Source organism: Felis catus, chromosome A2 (assembly GCF_018350175.1).
Source record: "Felis catus isolate Fca126 chromosome A2, F.catus_Fca126_mat1.0, whole genome shotgun sequence".
Classification (NCBI taxonomy): Eukaryota; Metazoa; Chordata; class Mammalia; order Carnivora; family Felidae; genus Felis; species Felis catus.
In genome coordinates this window covers 152,323,740-152,343,085 of record NC_058369.1, presented here as the reverse complement: position 1 = coordinate 152,343,085, position 19,346 = coordinate 152,323,740, and the positions used below count along the sequence as shown (strand labels likewise).

Below are 19,346 nucleotides of genomic sequence, written 5' to 3'. Positions count from 1 at the left end.
TTGTACTGTTGGCAGCTTTCTGAAGATGAGAATTTACTTCCTGGCTGGTATTTGGGAGCCAGTCAACTAGCTAGTGAGGAACCTTAGGAACCCCTGTTGACTTCTTAGTGTCTGCCTTTCAGGACAGTTTTTTATTCTCTACTTGGCTCTGTGCGTTACAATTATAATGTATGTTTTTACTTTGTTTTGCTTTTTTAAGAAAGAACTATAAGAGAGAGTCAGTGGCTAGTAATGATAACAAAAGAAGAGAAATAAAAGGCCTTAAAAATGATTGGTTACTAAATATAATGGTGTAGTGGGCACATGTAATTTTTTCAGTTTTATATGCTACAGTTTATAGAGTCGGTAATATGCCGCTATATTCAGGGGGTGCAAATGAGTAGAGTCTACGGAATGGACGTAGCACAGGAAACTCCAACGATAAAGAAGATAATGTTGCCTCAACGAAGTCTTCATTGAAGGTGAAATCCCTTATGCTAAACCTCGGGAGGTGATAAGAGTTTGCCAGGTAGAGAGATTTGGGGAAGAACTTCCATTTGCAATGGGATAGCATGAGCAAAAGATCAGTTGATTGGAACACAATGTTCCTGAGTTCAGAGAGTTATAAGTACTTGTTCCTGGCTAAAGACACGTGGCAGTTTTCACGCATAATCACTAATCTCAAACATGGTGGGACAGACTTTATATCCATGTCTGCAGCTAAAGAAAATAAGTTCCAGAGAAATTAAATGTATTGCTTCATTACCTAGCCCAAGTTGGGATTCAGCCTCAGTTCTGACCTACTGTAAAACTCTTACTTGTTCCTTTGTGTCAAGTTGCAACAGATACAAAAAAAAAAAATTAAGAGGAAACTAGAGCATTTTAAAATTCTAAAAGTCGATCTCCCAGCTACTTTTGATTGTAACAAATGAAAGCAGTAAAGGAATAACACAACCAACCCGAGTCCCTTTTGAACTCATGTGGCTCCAGAAAATAATTGAATCAACACACCTTCACATCACTATCATATTATAAAGGGTATCCAAACTGGTTTCCATTGAATACTTGCTTCCGTTGATTTCTTTTTTCCGTTCTCATTCCTGAATGTTTCTGTGTATGTAGATTTGAAGTAGAAAGCCATTTTCTTTCTTTTTTTTTTTTTTAACGTTTATTTATTTTTGAGACAGAGAGCATAAACGGGGGGAGGGTCAGAGAGAGAGGAAGACACAGAATCCGAAGCAGACTCCAGGCTCTGAGCTGTCAGGACAGACCCCGACGCGGGGCTCGAACTCACGGACCGCGAGATCATGACCTGAGCCGAAGTCGGACGTTTAACCGATTGAGCCACCCAGGTGCCCCTAGAAAGCCATTTTCAAGAAGCCTACACATCCTTGTAAACGTTAATAGGAGTCAGAGGTGAAAGGGCTACATGGTTTTAGTCAAAATGGGTTTCCTACTATATTACCAAGTCAGAACACATGAGCAAAGAACACTATGGGATATCATATTTAAATTAAATAATCAGTGGTCATTATTTTTCTTGGGAAAGGTAAATATTCCTTAAAGCTATGATTTGGGGGGCACCTGGTTGGCTCAGTCAGTTAAGCATCCGACATCAGCTCAGGTCAGGGTCTCGTGGTTCGTGAGTTCAAGCCCCGTGTGGGGCTCTGTGATGACAGCTCAGAGCCTGGAGCTTGCTTCACATTCTGTCTCTCTTTCTCTCCCTCTCTCCTGCTGATGCCCTGTCTCTCTAAAGAATAAATAAATAAATTTTTAAAAATTAAAAAAAAAACCCTATGATTTGGTTTTATTTTTTAATTGAGACTAGATATTAATACAGATTATAAGATGGTAAGATTTCAGCTTTGACTGGGCTGATGACTAGCAAGTCAATAGGAGGGAGAAATTGTTGGTTGTTGGTCAGACCTTAAGCGGATCCAGAGATTGTAGCAGAGTGGGGAGAACGAGGTCGACTGGGAGGAGTGGATGGCTAATTATTGAATTCCAGAAGAATTATAAAAGCTTGGAGGCGAAAAGAAGACCATTCCACGTCAGAAGACAAGAAGGGATAGTCAAAGCGTTATGGAGGGGGCCATGAGGCAAAATATTTATCAATAAGAGATACAATATTCCTCTGGCTCTTTTTCAGTCATACGGAAGAAGCCATCTGTAACCACCCTGCCTCTTCAACTTACTCTTTGTCCCGTCACCTTTTCACTTTGCTCATAAAATTGACTGTGTCAGAAATTATCTCATTTATGAATTTATTTACTTAGCTGTTTATTTGTTTTTCTATGACTTTGCCTACTAAATGTAAGCACCACACGGTCAGCACTCTAGTTCATGTTAATTCCTTGTCCCCCCCGCCGCCCCCCCGCCCCACAGGGAACACTTTATGCTACAAAGGATGCAACTCTTATATACACAGTTTGTGAATAATTGAGTACATTAATACACCATTTGTGACATTTCAAATATTAATATTAACATTAGTCAATATTTATAAAGTACTTAAAACAGGTCCTTGCATATAGTACAATGAGTGTTTGTTATCTAAGTGAACATCTTCCCGGCTAATATGAACTAACCAATCTCCCTGAAACTAAATTAAAATCCCTTCTGATAAATAAGATAGACATTGAATTTTATATTCAGATCATCGGGACCACGATTAATAGTTAATGCTCCTTAGCAGAATTCCTGACTGTAAGTGGTTTTGTTTGATTTTAGGGAACTTATGGGAAATTAAGTCTTTGGCCTTAACTGAATCCCTGTCTTTGTTTATACCCAAGAAAGAGAAATGCAAAATAGTTGTCTTTCCCTTATACTTCGTGACATATTGTAGTTCTTTTTTTTTTTAATGTTTATTTATTTATTTTGAGAAAGAGAAAGAGCGTACACATGGCAGAGAGAGAGGGAGAGAGAATCCCAGGAGGCTTGGTGCTGCAGAGCCTGACGCGGGGCTTGATCTCGCAGACGATGAGATGATGACCTGAGCCAAAATCAAGAGCCAGGTGCTTAAGTGAGCCACCCAGGCACCTCGCTCAACATTTTGTAGTTTTTGTCAGAACATATTGAACTATAATTGGCTATTTGACAGTGTAAACTTTCTTGGAGTGCAGGCTTCGTGAGAATGAGCAAAAGCTTCTCACTGGTCATTGTTATATACTGAGAATATAGCACAATGGCTGGAGTAAGGTAGGTGTCCCAAAATGTTTAATGAAATACTGTGCTAATGGGGACAGGAAGGAGGTATACTTTTAGAATCCATCTGAATCCTCACATCAAGACAGATCGGCCAGCTTGATAGATACCCAAACTACAACCTATGGACAAAGTTGAAATGCCTGGTTCTTGTAAAAAGTGAAAAGCAAGAAAAGGAAAAAGGGGCTGGAGGAGAATCCTATATAATGAAAGCAATTTAAAAGACATCAGTTTTTAAAAGTAGATGTGTCTAAGGAAGCTCGCTTGAATGAAACCCTCAAGAAATGCAAAGACGGAATTACTGTATGTTAGCGTTGGTACGGAGCCGTCATGGGGATGGGGAACATGGTAGAAAGGCTTTGGGTATGAGTGGAAAATTAATTTATCTTATAATTCACTAAGTGGTATACTTTGTGTAGTTGTCTGTATCTTCTGTTTTATTTTACAATAAAAAGGTCAAAAAATTACCATGTCATAGGAGCTTAGGCAAATAGATCACAAAATGTCTAGAAAGGTCTAGTGATACATAATATATGCTGCAGAAGCATTACAAATCATCCACTGATTACTCTCGTCCGTATGACACTGCTCTAGATTCTGGCTGTTGTCTCCAGCCCGATTTCTTCAGTAAATCTCAGATCCCCTGGCTTAGACAGAGGACTGAGAAATCTGTTTAGCATGAATATTAATTCCTCTGTTGCATGCCATGTTTTGGTGATATTTTTCACCAGCAAACTGTTTACTGTGTGGCTCCTGTGGGTTGGGGCCCTGACCTAGATGTTTGAAAAAAAAGAGGGGGTTGGAATGATTCCTCTGAACAAACAGCATATAAAGTACAGTTACAAAGTGAGATTCCCCACCCCCCCCCCCCATTTCATACACGTTAAATTTCATTGACATGTTCCTTAATTCTCAACATGGAACCTCTGGACTTCCACAAACTTCAAAAAAAAAAATTTTACGGGGCATAAATGTCTTTGAATGTATTTTAACCTAAGAAGTCAAAAGGCAGAATGAATTTGTGCCCTGATAATGCTGAACAAGTCTTTAGTTGACATTAATCAAATCTTATCGGTCTCTTTTTTTTGTTTCTTTCTTTTTTTTTTTTTTTGGTCTTTTGCTTTTGAATAATATTAGATAGTTTAAAGTGTGATACCTGTTATTTCTCAATAAAAAGAAATACGGTTTTGCAATGTATACAAATAGGGAATCAGTATGTTGTACACCTAAAACTAATATAATGCTATGTGTCCATAATCCCTCAGTTGAAAAAGTTAGAAGTATTTCCTTGTAGTAAGTAATAAGAGTGGAGGGGTGAATTAACTTTACTGAGCAACTAATAAGCCATTTCTTAATGTTGTAGGGTTAGCTCTATGTCTACATCTTGAGTTTCCATGGCAAGCCTCTCAAGTAGTTGCTATGTTGTTCCAATGGTTGGGATTTGCCCGGGAACATTCCCAAAATTAGGTGGTGGAGCTGAAGTGTGAGCCAGAGCTTCTGTCTCCAGGTCCCACGCTGGTCCTTCCAACCAGGTCACTAAGGGGCAGATTCCAGCATCCTTGTCTTGTGCTTACACCAGACGTCGATAACCTTTTAAAATTCTAGATCCTATTAAAATGCTAACGGAGGAGGAGCCCTCTTTTTCATTCTCATCAGCTCTTTCTCTAGGGAAGAGCTGAGGATTTAATAAACTAACACCTTTCCTTTGAGTTGGTTTCTTTAACTTTCATTTCCTTTCATCTCTGAGCTTTAGATGTATTAGTGATTGAGATTAACTCAACAATAATTTCCAGACCTCACCATCCCTCTATGGCAGTCTTTCACTTTACCGTTAAACCCTATGAAATTAAATCTGTCCGGGTAAGTCCAACGAAAGATGGCAGTAAGAGGAGGTGAAAACAGGGAAAAGATTCAAAAGAACGGCTGATTTAGCAGGCTGCCGCCTTCCATTGTTTTATTTCCCTCAGAGCAAAAAAAAAAAAAAAAAGCTATGATCAATGCCCTTGCCTCTGCCCAGCTAGCACCCTGCTGAAGAGCGGACGGGGTGAAACATATACAGGGAGAACTTTTGCCTTTACTTGATGCTAAGGACAAATAAACCATCAGCCGTGCAAATACCACAAGCAGGGGAACTGTTAGCCATACATGTACTAATTACTCAAGTACTGACTACAGCAGCAGGCGGCAGCATGCTAATTGGGTATTGTTTGGGAACACTTGAATTTGGGGATCGCTTTAATCCTTTTCTAAACCCCCTTACTCTCTTAATCTTTACTCATTTTCTCTGGCCAGAAAAATTCTAAGCTATCAAAATATAGGCTCAGGCAGCATAGTAAGCAAAACAGGAGGAGGAGGGGAAGTGAGAAGAAGAAAGATATTTTCCAACTCAAACCTAGTGCTGATCACATTTCCTGTACACAGGTCATTTCCTGTACACATGGACTTGTGTGCATTTTTCCTTCGTGCACCTAAGAAAGCTGAGATTCGCCATTTACCCGTTTCTTAAGATTCTGAATTGTCCTGCATTAATATCAGAAGCAGAGAAGGTACATTTCCATTTTAAGTCTCCAGCTCTCATCCGGTTCCTAACTCTCCTTCCTTCCTCTCAGCCCATACAACGGGTGAGCCAACTAAGACCCCTGGTGACTCAAAACAATCTTACAGTTAGGAAATTCTGGTCTGTGTGGGACTTTTGCCCTTGAAATTAAGTGATTTAACCTGCTGAAGAGAAAGCTTTTTGAAAATAAATATAAAAGTAAGAACTTAGCAATGTAAAACTAGGAATGCCAAGGTTACAATTCGCCAGTATCAGCACCTTTCTATTAATAACTGTCTGCCTGTGTTAGTCATGGAAGGAAGCATCCTTTCTATTTCTGCCAGCTGGCCATGGTTCTTCAGGGGGTTCCTAAGGCTCCTGTCCTCTCCTCCCGCTGTATGTATGACAAGGCTATACAACGATCAGCCCATTGTGTGGCCAGAAAGCTCACTCGCGAACTGTGCTTTCTCAGTGGGAATTTCTGAATTTTCGCATGACTCTAATTCACAGTCTAAACGCTTCAGGTATCTGTAGATCGTCGTTGAACATAAAGGCAAATTCTAACTTGGAAAGAAATACATCAGAAGTTCTGAAGGTAAAAGTTAATTTACCCTCTAAGAAAACTCCAGTGAAATCTCTCTGCGTCCAAAGTGGCGAAGTCACTGTGAGCAGGTTCTTGCACAGCCTTTGGAGAAAACAACAGAAGACCTCCACTTTGATTCACTTTGCACCTAACAACTTTACGTGATATTCAAATATATGATAATGTATAGCAGCATGGATGCACAGGGCGGTCAACTCCAGGAAGCCTTGCCAGCCAGTAAGTCTAGACTGGCTCTTCAAATCATTCGTGCCCAACGGAAGGCACAGGAAAAGTCTCAGAATCAATGGGAACGTTTCTGAGTGACCAGCAGTGAGGTACAGTTATAAAAATTTAGCGTTAGGAGGATGAACAAAGCATCTAGGATTAAATTTTAGTAAGTGATGAGGATGGCGAGTAGCTAATTAGGAGTTAAGAGTCAGTGAAAGGACCAAATGATCAAACTGTTCATTTTAATTGGTAAGTGAAATACGCTTCATTCATATGATAGAGTCCCAAGTCATCGATTGAAAAAGAAATACTAATAAAGGGTAGCATTCCAATAGCACAGAAAGGGAGACAGATTCACTGACAAGGATATCATCTCACAGATGATTTTGAATGAGACATTGCAGAACAGAACGATCTCAATCCTGTGTGTGTGTATGTGTGTGTGTGTATAGGTTTTATTGTTCACACTCAAAGAAATGTAAAAATCACTCTTCTAGAAAAACAAAATGCTCAGAGCTAATAACCATGGGTGACCATGTTGACAATTGGCTGTCACAAGTGACTTCAAGTTCCAGGGGAGCCTTTCTAATGTTGTTCTGAGATTTTTGATTCATGCCAAATGTGGAGAATTTCATATTACAACCAGTGTAATCTCTTCATTAAATCCTAGAATTTAGATGACTTTTTGATTTTATGTGAGCTTGTAAGTGTGTTTGAAATGAATCAAAGTACGCTGGCTCTACCTCTGTCTTGTGCTGCACTCTTTGGTAGACCAATGAATAATGGAACAGCGATGATGAAATAATCATGGGAAACTAAAAAATAAGATATTGCTCATTATGACACATACCCATCTAAAGATAAAGGCAAACCATATACTGGCACAGATAATCCGTTAGTTGTGTCCATTCAAATTACCCATGTGGACTACAACACCGTGGTTGTTTCTAGGAATCCTGCGTAGTTATGAAGAAGACTATAGTTACTGGCATTACCATGTGTCACCATCAGCGAGATTAACTGCGGGAGTCTAGTCAAAAACATGCCATGGAAATTCTTTGGCTTCCGTAATTCTCGAGTTGTGCTTAGCCAATGATTGGGTGTGAAGTTCTTACGTGGAGAAGTGTTGTTGTTTTTGTCAGCGGATACCTGACTAATTGCAGAAGAACACTTCGTTGACTGACGGAGGGAAAAGATAGAATTTTGCCCAAGAGCAATGATGCAAATCTCCCTAAAACCTAACATCCTAGAAATGGAAAATGGAGCCCTGCAGTAAGGAGTTCCGCAAGCCTTTCTCTCTGCCTTAGGTTGACACCACCTTCTTCTGTGTCTCTGTTTATTCCTAGAATGCAGTCCCAACAGTACCTGCAGCAGCGTCGAAAATTTGCGGCTGCCTTCCTGGCATTCATTTGCATTCTGGCAGCCGTGGACACGGCTGAAGCGGGGAAGAAAGAGAAACCAGGTAAGCAGTAGGGTTACGAAGGCAAGACCGTTTATGGATTAGCATCCATCTGATCCAACTTCCTGGTTTTCGTCCTCCCTCCCTCCCTTCCGTCTTTCCAAGTATTTAGAAGAACCTAAGGCACACCCCCACCCCCATCGATCTCCCCTCCACCAGTCCTAAAATATAGATGACGATTATTAACATAATGATCATATTAGTAGCTACTCTGCACGGAACGCTGACCAGCAAGTAGGTGTTTTATTTCTGTTGCCTCTCTCCCTCAAAAAGAGTCCTGCAAGGAATTTTTGTTGTATGTTATCTTAACAAAGGGGGAAACTGAAGCTCAGAGCAGTATAGCACCTTTTCTATGTCACTTCCAGTGTCAAAAATAGCAGGCTGTAGGGCTGGGAGTCTGTTTAGGTCTGTGATCCACCTCATTCATCTCACATTATTCCATCTCTACGACAGAGAAAGGAACATTGACTTGCCTTACAAGTCATTGACTAGCCTTACAAATGGCTAATCTGACAGCCATTACTTCTAACAGAATGTTTCCTGATTTTTTCGTTTCGCTGTTTTTGACCATCCTTTACAGAAGCGTTTGCTTCTAAAAGGAGCTGTCATTAAATCACTTGTACAGTCCCTAGCACATGGTAAGAGTTCAGTTAACGTTCTGTCTCCTTCAGTTTTCCTTGTCCCTTCTCTGGATCATTCGTTGAGCCAATCATCTGGCTAAGATGTATCAAGTTGCCAGTATTTACTGGACAGCGAAGAAGGAGGTAGAAAGCACAGACCTCACAACCTCACGCCCTGGAATGAGCTTTGTTAGAGGAATCAGGGTTTTCCAGGTGTTGATTGTCCGTCCGTCCGATCTCCCTCCCTCCCTCCCTCCCTCCCTCCCTCCCTCCCTCCCTCCCTCCCTCCCTCCCTCCCTCCCTCCCTTCCTTCCTTCCTTCCTTCCTTCCTTCCTTCCTTCCTTCCAGAAAAAAAAGTGAAGAAGTCTGACTGTGGAGAATGGCAGTGGAGTGTGTGCGTGCCCACCAGCGGGGACTGTGGGCTGGGCACCCGAGAGGGCACCCGGACTGGAGCTGAGTGTAAGCAAACCATGAAGACCCAGAGATGTAAGATCCCCTGCAACTGGAAAAAGCAATTTGGAGGTAAGTCCCACTCCTGTTGTCCTGTTGATTAAATCATATGCTCTGCGATAATGCTTGCATTTTTTCCCTCAGATATTTTTTGGGTTTTTTTTTTTTTTTTTGAGGTTGACTGCTATTTATTTATTTATTTATTTATTTATTTATTTATTTATTTCGAGTAGCACTCCCCACCTCCATCACCTGTGACAACTAAAAATGTCTCAGGTATTGCCAGATGACCCTTGGGGTCAAAACAGTCCCAGATCAAGAACCACTGCTGTAGCAGTCAGGACGTAAACTATATTCCCTTGACCCCTCCTAAGGGTGCATCGATCTCTCTTCTTTCCTCTTCTTTGATTTCTCAGTCCTTTTTCCTTCCTTCCCCCTTCTCTTGTTTATTCTCCTCCTTCTCCAGACCGCTTTCTGTGACTTTCAGGCCTCCTCTCCGTTTCCATCTTTCCCCACCATCCACAGTGATTAATAGACTGACTTCTCAGTTCCAGCAAGACTGTTTATGGCCACTTTTCACAGACTTTTCTCTCATTGACTATTGCCATGCTCCTGCTGGCCTCATCTGCCTATTTGGGAAGGAGTCCTTCAATACTTCCAACCTTTTTTGTTTGTTTGTTTTAGAGATCATGAGCAGGGGAGAGGGGCAGGAGGGAGAGAGGAGAGAGGACAGAGAGAGAAAGAGAGAGAGAGAGAGAGAGAGAGAGACTTAAGCAGGCCCCAAGCTCAGCACGGTGCTAAAGCAGGGCTCAATCCCATGACCCTGAGATCGTGACCTGAGCCAAAATCAAGAGTCGGACGCTCAACTGACTGAGCCACCCAGGCACCCCAACACTTCCAACTTTTAAACCCACTATTGAACATCCAGATTACCTGTTTCTTCCACATTCCAGACTTTTTGTCTCTCTTGGCCATGGTAGTTCACAATGCCCCAATTGTTCTTACTCTTTGCGGAAATGTATTATGACCTGTAAGTCAGTGAAGAAGGACAATGGGTATACTCACTGTATTTTTTTTATTTCTCTATAACCTTTGGGGGTACTTTTTATGAATGGTGGTAACTTCTATAAGGGCACTGTGAAATTCAGATACATTTGGTCTTACATATACATGGGTCCCCTAAAGACCCTATGGAAAGTTTTTAAAAGTATGTCTTAAAGAACGTATACCTAGACTTTATAAAGAACTCTCAAAACTAAGAATCCAATTAGAAGGTGGGTAAAAGATAGGGGCAAACATTTTGCCATAGGCAAAATACAGGTGGCAAATAAACAACTGAAAAAAGTGTTGAACTTCTTTTCCCTGTTAGGGAAAAGGAAGTGAAAACCAGTGAGATGTCACTGTATACTACGCATCCATCAGAATAACTAAAATTACAAATAACACCAAAGGCTAGAGAGGATGTAGGGAAACTAGATCACTCATACTTTGCCGATGGAAATGTAAAACGGTATAGCCACATTAAAAAAAAAAAAAAAAAGAGGATGGCAGTCTTGTTATAAGACCAAACATCTGTTTACCATACAATGCAGGCTTCACTTTTGGCCATTTACCCTAGAAGAATGAAAACTTCCATTGCTATAAAACTCTGTACACGGATAGTAAAGAGCAGCTTTATTTATGACAGCTAAAACCTGGCAACAACCCAGATTTCCTTCAACGGGTGAGTGCTGAAACCGTAATACATTCCCATCCCACCATGGGATACTACCCGGCAATAAAGAGAAACTCACTGTTGAAACACACAACTTGGAAGGACACCCAGGAAATTATGCTGCGTGAAAAAAGCCAATCTCAAAAGGTTACCTACTGTATGACTCTATTTACATAACATGTGTTTGTTTGTTTGTTTGTTTGTTTAGAGTGAGAGGCAGGGCAGAGGGGAGGAGGGGGAGAGAGGAAATTTTAAGCGGGCTCCATGCTCAGTGCAGAGTCTGACAGGAGGCTCGATCCTACAACCCTGGGAACATGACCTGAGCCGAAATCAAGTCGGACGCTCAACCAACTGAGCCACCCAGGCGCCCCTACGTAACGTTCTTAACATGACAAAATGACAGAGATGGAGAATGGATGAGTGATTGCCAGGGGTTAAGGAGATCGAGAAGGGAGGAAGATGCCTAGGCTAAGGCTAGGAAAGGATTCACCCGAAGGACTCCTGTGTTGGAGCTCTTTTGTATGTTAATGGTATTGATATTCACTCACATCTGCACATGTGGCCAAGTCGCAGGGAACTAAATGTGTGCACACGTGCATATACACAAATGAGTGCGTGTGAAATTGGCAGGGCCTGAATAACTTGTGGAATGTATCACTGTTCATTTCCTGGTTGCGCCAGTGGGCTCTGGTTATGTAAGATCATCACAATTGAGGGAAATTGGCTGAAGGATCTAGGGATCTTTCTATATTACTTCTTGCAACTGCATGTGAATCTACCCTCCTCTCACTGCAGAAAGTGAAAAACAAAAGTGTGCCTACTTCTCTGGCACTCCTAGAGGAGCTCAAAGCTTTCTGTTTGGTCCTACCCTGCCTTTAGCGGAGTGCAAATACCAGTTCCAGGCCTGGGGAGAATGTGACCTGAATACCGCCTTGAAGACCAGGACCGGAAGTCTGAAGCGAGCCCTCCACAATGCCGACTGCCAGAAGACAGTCACTATCTCCAAGCCCTGTGGCAAGCTGACTAAGCCCAAACCTCAAGGTAGGTCCCTGTCGTCATGCCCTACGTGTCATAGGCACACACTGATAGACTCCGGCAGGATCCTCAGATGTGGAAACTCCGATTTTCGGAAGGGGGATCTTAGGTGAATTACCTTCATAGAGAGATTGAAAACACGCTGTATATGGAGTGTCATGCCAGTGCTTTTCAGCAGGCAGCTGAGTTCAAATTGGAGTCCTTTGCACAGAAGGGGAGTGGGGGCTGGGATGGGAACAGGCTCCCAGCACAAATCAACAACTTAGCAGAATGGGCCAATTAAGACAGTTGTCATATGGTGACTATATATTCCAAGCCCTAAACTGGGGCTGCCTCCTGACAAGTATGAACACATTTATGAAGATCATGAAGCAGAAAATTTAAAATCAGATCTCTCCTAGATTATGCAACATACAGAGTTTTCATGAAGTCAGCTACTTTATTTTACATTTTTCCTTTCTCTGCTGCATAAGTTGATAGGTGCTATATTTCTTATCCTTCGTTCAGAGCCTTTATTATTTTTTTTTTTTAGTTGGATGTTTACCACCTTACATTTATCATGGAATTTTTAAATTATGTAGAACCGTCTTCCTGTTCGCTCCCAGAAAGTTACACTCTGCTCCCATGCCGGGGAAAGTAAACCAAAACAAATATCCCAGGCGTGGTTTCGTACAAATAGAATCCCAGCTGAGGGGGGACAAGGAGGTGTTAAACTCTCATTTCACTATGGGCTGAGCTATGCCCCTCCCCCGTCAATTCAAATGTTCACGTTCTAACCCTCAGTACCCCAGAATGTGACTGTGTTAGGAGACCAGGCCTTTAAAGAGGTAAAGTTAAATGGAGATGTTTGAGTGGGCCCCAGTCCAGTCTGGCATACGGACAAAGGAGATTAGGACACAGACACATACAGAGGGAAAACCATACAAAGACACAGGGAAGAGATGGCCATCTACGAGCCAACGAGACACGTCTCGGAATAAATGAACACTGCTGACAGTCGATCTCCGACCTCTGGCCTGTAGAACTCTGAGAAAATAAATTTCTCTTGTCGAAGCCACCCACTCGGTGGTACGAGGCATGGCAGCCTTCACAAATAAACACAGCATGTCTCAGGGAACTCTCAACTGTCTCCTTGGCCTCTGCCCACATTTGAGCTCTAAATGGACCTGCAGATACACACTGGTCAGATTAAATGCAAGGAGACACTCAGAAAAATGAACACGAAACCCTCATAAATGAAAATAGAAGAAAAAAATGCCCCCGGAAGTCAAGATTGACTAGCTAGCTGCGAATAGGCAGAAAGGACTCATGTTATAGGCCTTTGGTCTCTGGTGGAGTTGTCCATGGACATGGTTACCCACAACTGAGGGGTGGCTAGAATCTAGGATTCAGGATGCCCCCTTTCCAGGTCATGGGAATCTGCTGGTCGCGGTGAAAGGCATGATGTGGGGCTGGAGTCAGTGTCCGAGCGTGGGTGCCAACTTTGTAAGTGTTACTTGTCTAGAGACAACTACACAGATCTGATGAAAACTGGTGGCCATATCTATCCAGTGAGACATTTCCAAAACCAGGAGAACTCAGAGATACAGTTTTCAAATTAATTTATTTGTAAGCCAATCAGAAAGGGGCGCCTAGGTGGCTCAGGCGCTTAAGTGTCCAACTTCCGCTCAGGTCATGATCTCACAGTTCATGAGTTGGAGCCCTATGTCAGGCTCTGTGCTGACGGCTCAGAGTCTGGAGCCTGCTTCAGATTCTCTGTCTCCCTCTCTCTCTTTCTGCCCTCCCCTGTTCGTTCTCTCTCCCTCTCTCTCTCTCAAAAATAAGTAAGCATTAAAAAAAAAAAAAGCCAGAGAACCCAAATACTCAGCATAGAGAGTGGGAAGGAAAAGGAATTAAAGAAGTCTCCATGCTATACCACAGTGGTTCTCCATCTGGCCTGAGCATTAGAATTTTCTCTGAGAACTTACAAAAATCCCAGTGCCCAGGCATAACCCAGACCAGCCAGATCAGCATCACTACCTTTGAAAATTAAGATGTTCCTAAAAAGATTTCGTTATCAGCCGCAATCTAGAAATACTGCGCTAATATGAAGTTCATAGAGACCACACATAGGCATGTACACAATCTGTTCTTGTTTTTTCCTCTGGGTGAGAGAAACTTCAGTTTAATAAATAGGGGAAGAAAAAATGAGAGAAGGATTAGGTGGTAGGTGGTGGTGGTGGGGGGGTGCTGGGTAGATATGGAAAATGTTGAAAAGTTTGGAATAAATTGGACAAAGTGGGGACGTGATTCAGAAAGACCCTTCAGGGTATTTGGTAATTCACTAGGTGAGGACTTCTTTTGGCTGGTGGATAGTTGACCTTTTACATTTTTACATTTTCTCATCCAGTGATACGCAACGAAGGTTAAAAGTTTGGCTCAGGCTTTCACTTTGAAAACTGGCGGTAAAAATATTTCAAGTTGGTAAACATTTAATTTGTTGACATACAAAAATTAAGGTATATGATTAGTTGAAAATGGGATTAGCCTGAGTGAGTTATATATTTCACAGTACTATGTAAAGCCCAACACTGATGTGCAAAGGTGACTCGCAAATGGAAGAATACACGTTCTAGAGCATGATTTCTTCTTCCTATAATTTTAATTCCAGTTCAGTTAATATACCATGTTCTGTTAGTTTCGGGTGTACCGTATAGTGATTCAACACTTCCATACATTACCCAATGCTAATGTAATCGCACTCCTTAATCCCCATCGCCTGTGTCACCTTCCCCACACCCCCCCCACCCCCACCCCTACCCCCACCTTCCTCTCTGGTAACCACCAGTTTGTTGCCTACATTTCAGAGTGGTTTTTGGTTTGTCTCTTTTGTTTCTTTGCTTGTTTTCTTTCTTAAAGTCCACATATAAGTGAAATCATATGGCATTTGTCTTTTCTCTGACTTCTTTTGCTTAGCATAATGCTCTCTGGCTCCATCTTGCAAATAGCAAGATTCCATTCTTTTTTTATGGCTGAAAAATAATCCGCTGTATATATTCACCACCTCTTTTTTTTATCTACTCATCAATCGATGGACATTGGTTTGCTTCCATATCTTGGCTATTGTAGATAATGCTACTATATACACGTAGGGGTGCGTATTTCCCTTTAAACCAGTGTTTTTGTACTCTGGGTAAATACCTAGTAGTGTAATTACTGGATCAAAGGGTAATTGTATTTGTAAGTTTTTGAGGAATCTCCATATTGTTTTCCACAGTGGCTGCACCAGTTTGCGTTCCCACCAAGAGTGCAAAAGGGTTCCTTCTTCACGTCCTCGCCAACACTTGTTATTTCTTGTGTTTTTGATTTTAGCCATTCTGACAGTTGTGAGGTGATGAGGACTCATTGTGGTTTTGATTTGCACTTCCCCGAAGATGAGTGGTGTTGAGCGTTTTTCATGTGTCTGTTGGCCATTTGTATGTCTTCTTTGGAGACATGTCTGTTCATGGGTTCTGTCCATTTTTAATTGGATTATTTGTTTGTTGGGTGTTGAGGTGTGTAAGTTCCTTTTTGGATACTAACCCTTTATTGGATATGTCATTGACAAATATCTTCTGCCATTCAGTGGGTTGTCTTTTAGTCTTGTTGACTGTTTCCTTTACTGTGCAAAAGCTTTTCATTTTGATGTCGTCCCAGTAGTGTATTTTTGCTTTTGTGTCCCTTGCCTCCGGAGACGTATCTAGAAAAATGTTGTTACGGCTGATGTCAGAGAAATGACTGGGCTCTCTAGAACATTATTTCTATAACTGTTCTGGTACACATCTACCAGAGTATAACTTTCAGGAGGACAGGGACCTGACCGGTTTTGTTCTCTACTGTATCCCTTTTGCCTAGAACAAGGAGTAGGACATAGTAGGTGCTGATTAAATATGTGTATAACAGATAAATGTTAGAAGCAAAAAAAAAAAAAAGGTTTCACACATTAAACTTACAAATGTGGAAGCTGCAGTAAAGAAGTTATTTACGTGATATTTTCATTAAGTTATACAATTATAAATTATGTCCTTCCTTTCTTGAGGAAAGAATAACCCGTCAGGGCTTCCTGCTATTTTAGCTCAGGACATGAACAGGAAAGAGGGAGATAACGAACTCACTAGTTTTGAGTCAGGCACTGTGATAGGCACTTCTCATTTCAGCTTCAAAGCAGTTCTGTGCAGTGCATTGTATTTATCCTACTTTAGATCTGAGAACGCACACGCCCAGAGAGGTTAAGCCACTTGCCTCACGTTTCACAGCTTCTAAGTGGTGATTCAAATTTAAAGTCAGACTGACCCCAAAGACCCAGTGCCTTTTCAACTGCACCATGCTTCCCCTGGGTATTATACATTCATTAAAACTTTGGTCATGTTAGATAAATCCCACTGTCTAGGATCATTACCTTGTCTGTCATCTGATGTAACCCTGATAGAATAAGTGAGGACAGAAAACATCAGTGATTCTTCTGAATCCACTCTGTTTAGGAATAGAATCATCTCCATGTTTCCTTCTTTTCTGACTCCATTTTCCTCCTTTGTAGCCCGGTCACTGAACTCATAGCCAGAAAGTACTTTTTTCCCACCACTGTCTTTCTCATCAAACACATCATCGGGTTCTGGTCTTTTGTCTGCTTTTTTTTCCCCATTGTTTTTTAAACATGTATTTATTTTTTGAGGGACAGAGACAGAGTACGAGCAGAGGAGGGGCTCCAGGCTCTGAACTGTTGGCACAGAGCCCGATGCCAGGGCTTGAACCCACGAACCATGAGATCATGACCTGAGCCAAAGTCAGATGCTTAACTGACTAAGCCACCCAGGAGCCCCTGTCTGCTTTTTTTAAAAAATCTCTTTGTTTCATAAAACTTGTTGGTTTGATTTCTGTCCTCTTCTGTTTTGGAAAATGGTAGTGGCTTGATATGCAAACTGCGTGACTTTCAGTGTGGAAAACATGTTCTTTAAATTTCAGAATGGAACATAAAGGTATTGGTAAGGCTGTGATTACCAGGCATTAAACTGAGGAAACTGGAGGGTATTGTTGTGACTTGATTCCTAATAAGGCCAAAAATTTACAAGACTTGCTGGGGAGAGAGGGCCCTTAGCATCGAGAAGTGGTACCTTGAACTCTAGGAAATTACTAAATATCTCACTTGGTTTGGTTAAAAATTGCCTTAGAATTCACCACACTCCAGTCTATTGGATAGAAGTGGTTCTTCCTTTTGCTATGTCGGTATCATACAAACTCCACACTCTGGCCTTGGGACAATTTCAGTGATACTAGATATGAAGTTAGAAACTCTTATCAAAAGATTCTCTTGTGTTGGAACCCCACTTGATCCGAGGAGAGGTTTTAGTCCTCCACTTCTGTATTTTATACCCAGAAGGAGAGAGAATATCGATATTCTTATGTAGACGTAAGAATTGAAAGGTGCATGACTAGAATATAGCTTTCTTGGGGATGGGGACAGGACTGCTCTGGGGAGGTCACTGAGTGAAAGATTATAACTGGAATCTTCTGAATTGCTGTCAGAATCGGCCAGGGATAAATTGGCGAGCAATTGTGTTGGGCACTTGAGATTTTAATTTCTTAGGAAGAGAGGTTGAGAGTATTAATTACAATTACTAATTCAAGAAACCCTGTATCTGTGAGGGTTTTTAGCCGCAGCAAGATCTCTACTGTAGCTAGTTAAGCAGGAAGGGGGTTATTCAAGGGTATTATATAGCTCACTAGAATTTCCAGAAGGGCCAGAAGATTTGAGTTGGATCCAATAATATTACAGCAGAAGGCAACAGAACTAAGAGAAATGTCTAATCATGCCAAACGTGACTGATGTCGCAGAAGCCCTGCTGCTAAAATTACCCACAGTTCAGCACACGTGCTAAGAACTGAACACTGGAAACACCATACCTGTGCCCTCAAAACCAGTTACGTCTGCTCCTTTCTTGCCCAAGTACCCAATCTCCCCAAATTTGGCCCCTTTTTTTCTGGTTGCTGACCGCTACCTCTGAGACTCAAAGCGTGCCTGCTTGATGGAAACTGGGCCACATATAAAACCCTCCTGCAAGGGACTCTGGGAAATATGTCTCTAACTTTCAAAACTCTGCCTGTAAGTGTGAGAAGAGCAGCTGAAGGGGTTCTTGAGTTGGTATTGAGTGAGCAGTCGGCCAGGGAGTGTGCGGGAACGTTGGAATGGGTTGAAGTACGCGACCAAACTGAACCTAACCCTTACCCGTATTGATGACATTTCTTGGAGAAGTTGCTAAGAGTATCCTCTATTGGTACAGTTATCCCACTGTAAAGAGAGTTGGGTCTCTCCTTGTTGGAACCACCAGGAGGTGTTTTTTGTCGAGTCATTACACTCTTTTCAGTTTGAACAAAATCTGCGGGGATGACTGAGCTGTGGACAAGTAATAAAAAAGTAGGAACCATGGCCAGTCTGTGCTGACAGTGCTGCTTACCTGATCAGAGCAGAGAAGCCTTCAGAGGGCAAATAACCTGTCTCTAAACCACAGTGTTTCTCAGCAGTCCCCTTGGAGAACGGGCTTACTATAGAATTAGAAGATGGCCACCTGTGAGAGAGCTGTGGCCCTATGGGCAGACCTGTCTGTGTGAGCAGGTGCAGCCCAGTGGAGTAGGCTTCTGGTGGAGTGCAGAGTCTAAGCTGAGGCTGAGTAGGGGCTTGTGCAGAAGGCTTTCATACAAGCTGAGATTTTCCTAGGGACTGCTGCAGCTGATGTGGCCTAGTGATTATCTTAGAACATTGTAGAATCTTGACCTGTTGAAATGGAAATTATTAGCTGTTACTATTTAAACAAGACACGTGAATAAAGGATATTGTGGGGTACCTGGGTGACTCAGCTAAGCGTCTGTCGATTTGGATCATGATTTCATGGTTCGTGGGATTCAGCCCAATGTTGGGATCCAAGCCCTGCTTGGGATTCTCTGTCTCTCAAAAAAAAAATGGGGGTATTGTGAACCCTTTTTTTTTATATTGACAGGCCAGATGACATTTGTGTCAGCCTCCAAGTTTGCCTGGCAGAAGGGTACTGTGGGACAGGCAGAGGTGGGAGCACATGAGCGGGTGTCTGTGCTACAGGTTGGTCAGGGAACAATGTCAGTCCTCCTGCTGTCCTGTCCACCAGTTCATGCTCTGCTGTTACCAGATCCTCCTTAAATTCCCCTGCTCATGAGAACCCCAGTTCCTTTTTCTTTTCTCCCTAGCTATTTCTAAAAGTTTTGCCATCTCGCTCCTCTTTTTTTGGACAGTTGCCTGGCTCTCTCTTAGGTCTGACAATTTGTCTTTAAAGATCAAAAGAACGGCAACTGTTTAAGTGCAAGACTCAGCTGTGTGCAGGGCATAGCACTTGGCAGACGATTGAAAGGGGCTCAGTAAAGGGATATTCCCAGCGTTCTCAGCTCCCCCAATGCTAAATAGATTTTTCTGTTACTGAAACTCCCAACAATTCTTTCTGGATTCTGGGCTCCGCATCCCTTAGCAATGAACATGCCCACACTCTGTGGATGGG

At 42.1% G+C, this 19,346-nt stretch overlaps 1 protein-coding gene and 1 long non-coding RNA gene across 7 annotated transcripts in view; one reads left to right on the top strand and one right to left on the bottom strand.

The window, feature by feature from the left end:
* The window catches only part of PTN (pleiotrophin), a 101,848-nt gene that overhangs the window by 68,819 nt on the left and 13,683 nt on the right, over positions 1 to 19,346 (top strand). For both annotated transcript variants that reach the window (XM_023250600.2, XM_006929409.3), the window contains 3 exons: positions 7,877 to 7,992; positions 8,958 to 9,131; positions 11,653 to 11,814. In XM_023250600.2, the coding sequence (XP_023106368.1) occupies positions 7,878 to 7,992; positions 8,958 to 9,131; positions 11,653 to 11,814 (451 nt within the window). In that variant the 5' untranslated portion in view covers position 7,877. Of the gene's footprint in view, positions 1 to 7,876; positions 7,993 to 8,957; positions 9,132 to 11,652; positions 11,815 to 19,346 lie in introns of those variants that run through there.
* LOC109497635 overlaps positions 9,855 to 19,346 on the bottom strand; it is a 132,452-nt gene continuing 122,960 nt past the window's right edge. For 4 of the 5 annotated variants that reach the window (XR_006594624.1, XR_002740612.2, XR_006594627.1 and 1 more), the window contains one exon: positions 15,219 to 18,595. This is a non-coding gene — a long non-coding RNA (uncharacterized LOC109497635). Of the gene's footprint in view, positions 10,088 to 15,218; positions 18,596 to 19,346 lie in introns of those variants that run through there. The other variant, XR_006594625.1, reaches the window with a different exon arrangement.